The 13,326-nt window shown below is 40.3% G+C and overlaps 1 protein-coding gene across 3 annotated transcripts in view; it reads left to right on the top strand.

Moving 5' to 3' along the window:
- Positions 1-13,326, top strand: part of LOC122804350 (serine/arginine-rich splicing factor 5-like) — a 587,000-nt gene that overhangs the window by 117,435 nt on the left and 456,239 nt on the right. For all 3 annotated transcript variants that reach the window (XM_044074161.1, XM_044074162.1, XM_044074163.1), the window contains exon 3: positions 12,417-12,487. In XM_044074161.1, the coding sequence (XP_043930096.1) occupies positions 12,417-12,487 (71 nt within the window). The remainder of the gene's footprint in view (positions 1-12,416; positions 12,488-13,326) is intronic.

Here is a 13,326-nt window from a genome sequence, read left to right as displayed (position 1 = left end):
GAGTGTTAAACTACTGTGACATCTCTAGTATTTGTCAAAGGACAAAAAGTTGAGCCCGTTTTGTGGCCAAGATGGAATCTACATAACTGCTCTTGAAAAAACTTGTGTGCAAAAGTCTTGACAGATTTTGCTGCAGCTTGCCAATCCATAATTGCTGTCCCAGCCCCCAGCACATGCCAGTGAAAAGGCACTTTTAACAGAACAATGTCAAACAGTTTAAGGGTAGGTCTGCTGCAGTCCTGCCACAATGACCTTATCTTCTGCCGCCTTAACAGCTGATTCTGGCAGTGATTCCTCAGAGCGGGACATGTATATCAGTCAGGTGTTTCACTGTGAGTTCTTCAGTCATGTAACAATTGATCTTTCTCTCTGCAAAGATGCACGTGTATGTATGTAATCCATGTCTGAAGTTAGAAATATGCCATTTACAAAACCAAACTATATATCCAGATACACTAACTGAACTATGGCAGAAATTGGCGTTTTGATGATAAAACCTTTGAAAAGCAACAAGCACCCACAATTAAATACTCTACTAAAAAAAATCCATTAAAAATCCAAAGGATAAGTGCTTTCGTTTTGGAGTATATAACATTCTAACTTTTTCTGATCAATTTTAAAATCATGTGAAAGTACTTTTATAAGCTATTGTCACATGACTACACTCAGAATTGCCTTTAAAACTGTAATCAGTTTAATCCTAAAACACATTAGAAATCCTCTTACTATGGTTGGCATGCAACTTAAAAATGCTTGCTGTAGACATTGCATCATAGTAGCATTCAGAAAAAAGTTGCCAATGTAATTCTTTGTTCTAAACATCCCACTCCTTGTTAGCATGTACCTTCTCCAATACTGTAAACTGGAAGGTGTGATCTGAATATTTGTAAATCTGCTTATGTAAAGCATTAGATATTTTTGTTGGTTTTGTATCATGAAGATATTCATGTATTCTTGATCTTGAACAATGTTCAGTCATCCCAATATAATATGATTGACAATTTATAAATAGCGGCATACACCACGCTTTGTTTGACAGTTATAGTGCCCTTTTACTATTCTTGTTTATTTTACATCTTGATTACCCCATTATATAGGGGCACTGTGGGGGCACTGTGGACAGGATCTGCATTTATGCATGTCCTTTATGCTGTAAAATATTTTTTGGTAAACTCTAATATTTGTTTAAAATTTCTATCTCTTGTACACAACTTTTGGGACGGGCACCCAAAATATTGTAAATGTCCTGGTCTTGCGTAAATATTGACCAACTCTTGTTAATCATATGATTTATTGCCCTACTGTCATTGTATGTTGTGAGTGCCAACCATTTTGCTTATGTTCAAAAAATCTATTGCATTACTGATTTTCTCATTGGCTGTATTTCATGCCCATCTGTTTCTCTGACTTCATTACAGTTTGCTACTTGATTAGAAAATATGGGCTGGAGAATGCTTTTCCTTCTCTTGCACAACACTTCTTCTTTCTTGATGCTCGTAATAAGCCTATCTGGATAACCTGTATGCTTAAACAATTCACTGAAGTATGCACACTGTTCCATAAAATCATCTTCTGCAGTAACCATTCTGGCAGCATGTACCATCTGTCCCCTTATGGATTGCTCATTTGATAAGTATGATTACTATCAAAATGTAAAAACCCATTGGGAAATGTGGGGCTAAGGATTGCTATCAAAATGTAAAAACCCATTGGGAAATGTGTTTTTTCTGAAAGTTTTGGCAAATGTATTCTGATTATCTTTGTTCAGTTGAACATCCAGATAGGAGATGGTCTTGACTTTTAGTGCAAGAAAACGATAATGTTTTAGTATTTATACATGTCATGAAATCCTATGTCTGCGCTTCAGGTGAAGACCACACAATAAAGAAGTCATCCAAGAATCTTAAGTACATCTTAATATACTAGAAAAAATATCACCTTAATAAAGGAACTTGCCTTCCCAATAGGCCATTATAGTAGCATATGTAGGTCCAGAGGATGCCCCCATTGCCACTCATGTGGACTGACAAATCTGGCCTTCATAATATAAAATTCAGTAGTACAAGCTCCATAAGAGTGGTTTAAGTATTGTTTTTTTTTTTCTTGCGTAATTTTAATGTTAAATGCTATATCAGTAAACCACTCTAATGTCGTGGTATACGACTGAAGAAATCACCAACATCTGTACTAATGAAGATGCCTTCGATATTGCTGTTCATCCACTAACAATTACTCAAATTCCCATGAATCTTTGTAAAGGGAAGGTATCTTCTTGACATTCTTTTAATTTTTTAATTGCACATCAATAAACTTGGCTATGCCATTTGTTTTTGCATATGTGACAATTACTATGGGGCGGAAAGGTGGATTTTCACTTTTTTATGAATTTTGGAATAGCCATGAATAGATGGCACTATAGGATACTTCACCATATATTCGTCCAATGTAACTGATTTTTTTAATAAATCTAGGTGTTGATCAGTCCTTTTGTATGCGATATTAAGTTAATTTAAAAAAAAATTTCGATGCATAGTTTCATACAAAGTAGCCATCTTTTGTTCATAGTCTTGTTCATGAGTATAACTCTGCCTCTTTTATCAGGCCTTAACCATTTCATATGCTTCAGCTTTTTAATTTCCTCAAGTATTTTTTTCTCATAGTTAAATTACCATACTCATTTGTCATTGTTCTGCCAAATGTCTAATAATTTCACTCGTATATTGAAAAGTCGCTGAGTGGATGCAACTCTGGGGTAAACTGAGTATTCTCTGCATTTTTGTATGGTCTGAGTCATGAATAAATGCCAAATTTAGATTGTCGATAAACATTCTCAGTTCACATATTGTCTCCACTATTCTTGTGTGCTAGATACAGAAGTTCAACCTTAAGTTTGCATGTTCCACATTGAATTCAGATGTACTGTAATTGTATAGGAAACAGTCTTTTCTAGAATTAGGTGTAACAGTACATGTTGGACTAAGTTCACTTTCTCCCTTTCTGTCGTGGCGTGTGCTGGCTGGTTCATTGCAAATATAGGGTATATTTGGTGGTGGTCTCCCTATTTGTGAATCTTCTGGGTTGTTGCCCTTCTAAAGGGACTCGTGTATCCTCACTTCATCACCATTTTGTTGATGTACATGCAAACATTTATTGACCTATGTACTGCACCACATTGCTGGCTGCTTGGTGGTTTAGGATATGCTTTACCAGCATTATATTCATCACGATCACGAACCAACTTTTTGCTGTTGCGTTGTTGAATTTTCTTGCATACATTGTCAGATGTCCTTCAAGAATGCAACTGCAGTCATAACATGTGGGTTGTCCTGCCTGAGGCAGCCCTCGGTCGGCCGGATTCCAAAGTCTGGGTCTGACGTCGGCTGATGTCGCATTTCTCTCCGTCAGAGCGGCTGGAGTACATAAGCATCAGCCAACGCCATTTTCTTCAGTCTTTCTTGCCGCGCGGTGCCCGAAGCAGAAGCAGTTCACAAGTGCTGGTCGGTCAGCTCCTGTATTCTACGATCCGAAGTCATCAAAAAAGCTAAGTACCCCGTTGGGGACCTTTTCTTGCCTCAGCCGATGTCAGAAATTACTGAAAGTTAACAATTGTCTTTTTTGTGGTAAACAAATACCTCATAAGGATTTCCACTCTTACTGCCTCCCTTGCCTGGGCCCAGACCACGACGTCTCGGCCTATGTAGCCTGTGCTTGCTTTAACAAGCGCACACTCAGGCGCCGGGTGGAGTTCGCTGAAGATTTTTACGGCGATAAATTTGCCTACACCATGCCGTCGGATCTTCCGACATCCTCGGCCCGCGTCTACCATAGACTCCACGCCAAAACCTAGCGCGAGTGCTCCGGTTCCCTCAGACGGTCTCTCCATCGCTCCGAACCAAAGACACCGCATTACCGACGACTCCGATTCCAGACATTACTCCGCCTGTTATAGACTTTCCTCCGGATACCGAAACAGAGGAAATGCCCGAGACCATTTCTGTAGACAAGGTCACTCTTGCACGTGGAGCTGCTAGGCCTCCTATGGCCATGTCTGTTAAGGCCTACACTAGGGCTAAGGCAGCCAGCAAAACAAAGCGTATTTCTTCTAAATCCTTACCTCAGCCGACTCCGGAGACACAAATTATGTCCATGGCTGCTGATTTAATTTCCATGATTAGAGGTTCACAGGTCCATCCTGAGAGAGCATCACAGCCTCCTCCTGATAAAAGGCCCCGGGTTGACCCCTCTGACCCTACTCCTTCAGATGAAGACTCTGAGGGCTCTGTCCACTCTGATAGCCAGGAAGAGCTCTTCCAGACCTATGAGGACTCGGATGCAGAAGATTCCATCCCTTCGGCTTCCCCTCCTGAGGATATTTCTTTTGGGGAAGTTCTGCACACCATGAGGGAACATTTCAAGTGGCAGGGTCAGGAATATTCTGATTCTAGGAAACGCCTTAGGACTTTCCTTAAGAAGCCTCAGCACAGGCCCTTAGCTATTCCTCCTGTACTTGATGTTCTGGATGATTTGTATTCTGACTCTAGTGCTACCCCTGATTCTCTTCCTCCTGCTCCAGCCAAGCCAGACTGGTATTACAGGGTCCCAGAAACTCATTCCCATTTATTCAGGGCCCATACTGCTGATTTGGAAACTATTTCACAGGGGCCTAAAGGAGTTTCAGCCTCCACCTCAAAATATCCTTTGCCCTCCAACAGGGAAGCAAGGTCATTAGAGATGGGGCAAAAAGGTTTACACATCCACTACCTTATCTATGAGAGCTTTAAATTGCCTTTTTCATGTGTTACAATATCAGGATTATCTCTTAGAAGATTTACAAAAAACATTAGCTTCTCCTGATCCTTTAGACAGGAAGACTTTGCAGGAAGCTGTACATAACACTCAGCAAGTAAGCAATCACTTCCTGCAGTGTGGATATGATGCACTGGAAGCTTCATGTAGGGCAGGTATGACAGGGGCAGTGATTCATAGACATGCTTGGTTAAAATATCAACCTCTACCAGATCATGTAAAAGCAAAACTTCTGGATGCACCTTTGGAAAAGAACAAGCTTTTTGGTGCAAACGCCAAGGATGTGTTAAAGACCATCGAAGAAAAAGCAAAATCAGTTCAGACTGTGAAAGATTTCTTCCAGGTTCAACCCCCCAGATTCAGTAGGAATTGGCCTTCAAAAAACTGGTCCTTTCCTAATCCAGAAAAGTTTCAAAGGGGTAAGAACAGACGTGGCCGAGGAAGAGGCCAATACAGAGGCCCTTACAGGGGACGACAATGGCAGCCAGGAAACCAAAGAAGTGACGCAGGGGTTTCACCTGCCCAACAACCACAAACTCAATGACTTTCCTCTACTACCGCCTACCAGGGAACAACTAAGAAGCTCCCTTGGGTGGGAAATTGTCTCCGTTTGCAGAAAACTGGCACAGACTGACAAAGGACAAATGGATTTTGGACATTATAGACCGAGGGTACAGGTTTCATTTTCATACCTTACCAAGAAAACAAGGCATGCCAAACCTACCACAAAATCAAAGGGCAGAGGCTATCAAGCAAATCACTCTGCTGACTCGAATGAAAGCAATAGAAAGACAAGAACGAGAACGGGCTTTACTCAAGACTGTTCCTTGTTCCAAGAAAATCTCAATGGAGACCAATACTGGACTTGTCCGCATTAAACACCTTTCTCATAGTACCAAAGTTCAAAATGCTGACTCTACAGCAGCTCCTTCCCATGCTGGGCAAGGAGTCGTGGCTGATTACTCTGGACCTCAAGGAGGCATACCTGCATGTCCCTATCAGACACAGCTGCAGAAGATACCTCAGATTTCTTGCAGGGCCAGAGCATTATCAATTCTCAGCATTGCCATTTGGCTTATCTACTGCGCCCAGAGTATTTACAAAATGCCTGGCTTCAGTACTTGCTCATTGCAGGCTCCAGGGTATACAGATTTACCCGTACCTGGACGACTGCCTCATACAAGCGGACAACAAATTGATGTTGGCAAAAAACCTGGATTATGTCATACGATTACTTCAAGCTCTGGGATACACAGTCAACTTCCAAAAGTCAAGACTGCAGCCATCCCAGCAAATCATCTTAGGAGACAAACTAGACACAGCCTCTCAGATGGCTTACCTGACAGAAGACGAGCAAGATAAGTTAACTCATTACTTCAAAGGTTTATCAAAACTCACCCAGATGACTGCAAGGAGATTCCTACAGGCCCTGGGTTACATGGCATCCTGCATTCTACTAGTTCCATTAGCAAAACTACACACGAGAAAGCTTCAATGGTACCTAAAAAGCATTTGGTCTCATCACAGCAACAACTTGGAGACAATCATACCACTCATTCCATGCCTACAAAAGGAATTCCTATGGTGGGCCTCGGTGAGCAAGGAAAACACAGGTATGTCATTCAAAAAAACACATAACACAGACCATGACTACAGACGCCTCAGACCTTGGATGGGGGGCGCACATGGAAGGCAGGTGTATACAAGGACAATGGTCTCCAAAGGAAACACATCTGCATATAAACCAAAAGGAAATGCTGGCAGTAATGCATGCCATCGAGGCTTTTCAACACCAACTCCAGCAAGGCCATTTAATGATACGGACAGACAACACCACTGTGATGTGGTACATAAACAGGGGGGCACTCACTCTTACCCCCTTTGCAGACTGACAATGCAGCTTTGGGAGAAATCATTGAGCCTAAACATCCAGTTACAATCCCAGTTTGTTCCAGGAAAAGACAATGTGTTGGCGGACAGCCTAAGCAGGAATTTCACAGATCCACACGAGTGGAGGTTACATCCGAAGGCCTTCAGACAACTCACTTCGACATGGGGCAAGCCAGAAGTGGACCTTTTTGCCTCTCACCTCAACCATCTTCTACCAAAATTTTGCACAAGGACATACCATCCAAAGGCTTGTAAAATAGATGCCCTCTCATTCAACTGGAACTCCCTAGCAATCTATGCATTCCCACCTCTGCCACTGATGACCTCAGTATTACTAAAGATCAAAGCAGAGAAGCCCAAGGGAATCATAATAGCTCCGGATTGGCCAAGACAACACTGGTACCCACTACTACGGAGCATATGTCACACCAGGAGGTGGGCCCTCCCTCAGTGGCCTCTACTTTTGACTCAACACAATTTCGAAACACTGCATCCAAACCTTCAGACACTGCAGCTAACAGCCTGGGAGATCCCATAAATAACTTCAGCTTATCTCTCTCCAAGGAAGCTCAGCGGATACTAACAGAGGCTCGAAGACCATCCACCAGAAAGGTTTACTTAGCAAAGTGGAAAAGATTCAGCAATTGGAATACCAGTAAGGGACATGATGCATCATTACTGAACATCCCACTTATCTTGGAATATTTGGCAGATATGTTAAAGAACGGCCTCTCATACTCTTCCATAAAGATACATGCATCTGCTATTTCATCTAGATACAGCAACACTGATCCTCCTGTTTTCTCCTCACCCCTTACTAAGGCAATTCCTCAGGGGAATCAAGAACATTAAGCCACCAAGAAAGGCCCCAGTGCCAGCCTGGGACCTCAATTTTGTCTTAGAAAAACTGACTCTACCTCCTTTTGAGCCAGTAGCTTCAGTTGACTTGCAATTTCTCTCATGGAAGGCAGCTTTCCTGTTGGCAATTACCTCAGCAAGAAGGGTTTTGGAGCTACAGTCCCTAATGGCAATACCACCCTTTATTATTTTCCACAGAGACAGTTTCATTAAGGACCAACCCTACTTTTATGCCAAAGGTGGTATCTAGGGTTTCTCTAAATCAAGCCATTCATCTGCCTGCTTTCTTCCCCAATCCTGGGAATAAGGGGGAAAGACTTTTGCATACCTTGGACATTCACAGACAACTTCGATACTACTTGGACAGAACAAAGGCCAGTAGGAAGTCTGCAACTTTTTGTAGCTTACGCCCCTGCAGTCCAAGGAAAAGCAATTTCAAAACAGACTATTTCTAAATGGATTGGACATTGCATCAGATTCTGTTATTCCTTTCATGGAAAGACTGTTCCAGCCAATGTCAGACCACATTCCACCAGAGCTACAGCCACCTCTACAGCTTTTTTAAGAGGGTTGCCTACCAAGGACATTCTAGAAGCTGCTACATGGAGCTCCGTGCATACATTCTCCAAACACTACAATCTCCCTCTATATTCCAGATCCAGAGCAGGCTTTGCTTAGGCAGTCCTGCAGGGTTTGATTGCCACACCATCTCTTTCCTAGTGCATACCTCCTCCCCCAGCTAAGCTATGGTATTCTACCCACATGTTATGACTGCAGTTGCATTCTTGAAGGACATAGTACAGTTTTGTACCTACCATAAATGTAGATGTCAGATAGACATGCAACTGCAGTCGGATTTTCCCTCATCCATACCCCTCTATGCCTAGGGTCCACTCCTATCCCTGTTACTCTTAGCTGGGGATATCTGTTATGGTGTATTTGTTTTATTGCTCATTTATTTGTTTGGAATCCTGTTTTTGTCTTCCAATTTGATTACAGCCTTCCTTAGAGGGCTCCTGGTATCTGGGGCAAGAAGAAAATGGCGTCGGCTGATGCTTATGTACTCCAGCCGCTCTGACGTCGGAGAGAAATGCGACATCAGCCGACGTCGGACCCAGACTTTGGAATCTGGCCGACCGAGGGCTGCCTGAGGCAGGACAACCCACATGTTATGACTGCAGTTGCATGTCTATCGGACATCTACATTTATGGTAGGTACAAAATTGTATTTTATTATTCTTGATGGACTTGAAAGTTTCATATCACAGGTGATATGTCTAAAGGTGGTCCATTTCTTTAACATTGTTTCACAGGGAGTTTCGCAAGTTCTCACCCATGTCCATCATATAATGCTATCAGCTCTTGGTGTAATAAGGAATGCTCCAAAAGGCCAGATAGATACTTTTGTATCCTTAAACCTTTTAGGACTTGTTTTGCTGTAATGCATTCCTTAAAATACAAATTTTCCTGCTATAATTTCTTATATTTTAGCAATTTATCATGAAATATATTCAACTTCTGTGGAACCTACAAGCTTGAATTAACATTCTCTATCTGTTTACAGCATTTCTGTGTTTAGACATGCCTCCATGTCAACAAAATAGTTTGGCTTTGATTTGTAGCTTAAAATTTATTAAAATAATGTTGCCCTGCAGGTATTGACCCACTCCTTTGTGAATTGGAATTGAAATGTAAAATAGTTTACAGTAGCTGCATTTACGCGTTAATGTTTGTGATGCCTGCTGCTGCTGTTGTGCCTGCAATTAAGCTGGGTCAAATGATTGACAGAAGCTTATAATGAAGTTGTAAGTTTTGGTTCTCCATATCCACACTAAAATTCCCACTAGCAACCGTAGCAACTGTTCACAAAGATGCAATTTACAAAACCAAACCGTTATGTATCCAAATACAGAAACAAAACAAACTGTGTTGGCAATTAACATTATTTTTTTCATGTCTCAGACCATACACAGTGCAGAGAATAGTCTAAGGATGCTTAAGTTTAACCCTGAGTTACATCCACTCTTAGCGACTTTTCAGTATGTGTGAACACATTAGATATTTGTCAGAACAATCAAAGTTGAAGGAGTATGGTAATTTTAACAATGCAAAAAAAAAAAAAAAAAAAAACTTTAATATTAAAAAGCAGAATTTGAAATGGTTAAGACCTGTTAAAGGAGGCGGAGTTAGTTATGGATGAATGACTATGAACAGAAGATAGCTTATTTGTACGGTATGTATTGACACATCGACATTTGTATGAGATGTATCGACTGGTTTTGTTTATGAACTTAATATCGCATACAAAAGGACTGATCAACACATGGAAGATTTATTAGAAAAATCCGTTACATTGGATGAATATAAACATATGATGGTGAAATATTCTATTCATGGTTATCCCAAAATTTAATAATACTGAAAATCCACCTTTCTGACCCGTAGTATGACCTATGCAAAAATGAGTGGTATAGCCAAGTTTGTTGATGCGCAATTAAGACAGTCAAGAAGATGCCTTCCCTTTCCAAAGATTTATGGGAATTTTTAAGTAATTGTAAGCGAATGAACCGCAATATCGAAGGCATCTTCATTAGTATAGGTGTTCGTGATTTATTCAGTAGTATAGGTTCATAGGTTCATACTAGGCTATCTGCCCTGGGGCATTTATAAGCCTAGCCCAATTCTGTATGGCTTACGACACCCCTTGATTTGAGTATACTGTGCCCTTTTTATGGTTTAGTTTACTGTGCCTCTGTCTAATAGTGACACGGGAGTAATCCCCGAGACAAACCTACGATCCCCCATCCACCTATCGAGATTCTTCTTGAAGAGATTCAGTGAGCTGCTCTGCCTCACATGAACTGGAATTCTATTCCAGAGCGAAGGGAGCCTCTGGGTTATGAACCTGTCCCTCCAGCAAGTTCTGTTTATTTCTGTGCTGAGGTTCAAGTCCCTCGAGCGCATAGAGTATACCACATGACATCAGATTAGAGTGGTTTACTGATTATTTAACATGAAAATTATGCAAGAGAAAAACAGTACTTAAACCACCTTTGCGGAGCTTGTACTATTTAATAATTGTATTTATTATGAAGACCAGATTTTTATTTTTTTTTTTCAGTCCACAGGAGTGGCAATGGGGGCATCCTGTGGACCTACATGTGCTAATATATAATGGCCTGTTGGGAAGACAAGTTCTCTTTTTTTTTTTTTTTTTTTGTAAGTGATTTTTTTCCAGTATATTAAGATGTGTTCAAGATTCTAGGATGACTTGTTTATTCTGTGGTCTGGACCTGAAGTGCCGATGCACAATTTCATTACATATATAAATACTACAACATTTTTATCCTTTTCTTGCACTCAAGTCATGAGACCATCTCCTATCTTGATGTTCAATTGAACAAAGATCATCAGAATAATACATTTTTAAAATCTTCATAAAACCCACATTTTCCAGTGGGTTTTTACATTTTGATAGTAATCATCCTTGCCATCAAAAACGAGTCGTCATGATAAGACAGATGGTACATGCTGCCACAATGATTACCACAGAACAACATTTTATGGAACAGTGTGCATATTTGAGTGAATTGTTCAAGCATCGCGGTTCTCCTAATAGGCTTATTGCGAGCATCAAGAAAGAAGTGATGCATAAGAGAAGGAAAGGCATTTTCCGGCCCATATTATCTAATCAAGTGGCGAATTCTAATTAAGTCCAACAAGATATAGATGGGCGTGAAATACAGCCAGTGAGATTCAGTAATATTACAATAGCTTTGGATGAACAAAAACAAAATGGCCGGCACTTTGTCACAACATACGATAGTATGGCAATAAGTCATATAATTAACAAGAACTGGGCATTATTTAGGCATGACCAGGACATTTACAATATTTTGGGTGCCTGTCCCAAAGCTGTATATAAAGATAGGAATTTTAAACAAATATTGGAGTATACCAAAAAAGTTCTATAGTATAGAGGATGCATGCATAAATGCGGGGCCTGTCCACAGTGCCACTGTGTGTTGTATGCTGTTATTTGTAAATTATGTGAAGCATGTTGTATTGGGAAAAATTGAACATTGTTTGAGGTCAAGAATATAAACATCGTTTGATATAAAAACAGCAAAAATGTCTAATGCTTTATATAAGCATATTTCCCAATATTCTGAAAACACCTTCCAGTTTATAGTCTTAGAGAAGGTACGTGCTGATTTAAGGGGTGGGATGTGTCAAACTATTTTAGAACAAAACGAATTGCATTGGCAGATTTACCTGAGTGCTACTGTGTATCCAGGTTTAAATGATGCAATGTCTAGCGAGCATTTTAAAGTTGGTGGTAACTATAGTAAAAGAGGATTTCTAATATATTTTTTGTATGGTTAAACTGATTATAGTTTTAAAGGCAAGTTCTCTTGAGTGTAATCATGTGACTAGCTTAGGAGGGTGGCCTAATGGTTAAGGCGTTTGCCTTACAAATGCAAGGTGGAGGGTTTGAGTCTCTCAAGGGATAATTGACTAGGCTTAAAATGGCTTGCAAGGGCAATTAGTCTAGTACTAATCTATGAACCTTGTAAAAATACGTTCACATGGTGATTTTAAAATGGATCTGAAGTTTGAATGTTATGTACTCCAAGTGAGTGTTTATCCTTTGGATTTTTTATGGGTTTTTTTAATATAGTACTATTAAGTTGTAGATGCTTGTTGCTTTTCAAAGGTTTTATCACTAAAATGCTGATTTCTGGTGCAGTTCGGTTCGTTTGTGTATAAAAGCTTTTGATGCACTAAATTTTTATAAGACACTAGTTATGAAGAGTGATCTAGTAATGCTTTTGACTAGCTTTTAAATATTTTGCCTGTAGGAGTTTGAAGATCACAGAGATGCCGATGATGCAGTCTATGAGCTGAATGGCAAGGAACTTTGCAGTGAGAGGTAGGTTTAAGAAGTGAAACTGGTTTACTGCATATGTTTTTTTTTTTAATTTGCTAGAGAGACTAGTTTGTGCTGTATCCCAAATAATGGTTCGGTATGTAGGTTGTTGAAAGGGTGCATTTATGTTAGAACTGTAATGTTGCTTGTATGTCTTGTCCTCTTCCTGTTCAGTCTGGAGGTCTGTCTCAAATTGTTACCAGAATTATCTTTGACTAGTTCCATCCCTGCAGAAAGCAAACATGGCATGCAATGCTTCCATGGCTTTATTTTTGAATTTACTCACTGTGTGGACATGAAGCAAGTTAACCATAGTGTAGTCACCATAAGCAATATTAATTGACTTTTTCATTTGATAGTCACATCAGTCGGGTGTATTTCTTTTTGTTCACTTGGCTGTGGTCATCGTTGCCTTGTGTAGTGAAGAGCAAATAGTAGAGAAAACATTATTCAGGCGATCACAAGTACCACCATAAGTTAAGTGCAGTCACTTAAAAGTTTGTTTCCCTTCAACTTTCTGCCATACTCTGATTTGCCTTTTGTTGTCACCATTCTCTCTCTACTATGCTATTCCTCTCATTCTGTGTTTTGTGCATCTGCCCAGGTAATTTTAATTTGTTCTGATTAGGGGGAAGAGCTGGGCTTAATTTTATAGTCCTGTACATGGAATTAGAATATTGTCATTTCTAAAGACACTTCCTGGGTGATTGGTAGAGTACATGACAGCATTTCAGGAAGCATGTCCTCACTTTTTTAGTAAGTGATGGTTCCCAGAAAGTGTTTTGAGTCTCTGAAGAACACTTGCAGCCCTATTTTGGAGGAAAGTCTTGAATGTGCTAGCC

Source organism: Protopterus annectens, chromosome 6.part0 (assembly GCF_019279795.1).
Source record: "Protopterus annectens isolate FY-2018-M chromosome 6.part0, PAN1.0, whole genome shotgun sequence".
Classification (NCBI taxonomy): Eukaryota; Metazoa; Chordata; order Ceratodontiformes; family Protopteridae; genus Protopterus; species Protopterus annectens.
The sequence above is the reverse complement of the archived record's forward strand: the minus strand, read 5'-3'. Positions and strand labels throughout refer to the sequence as shown.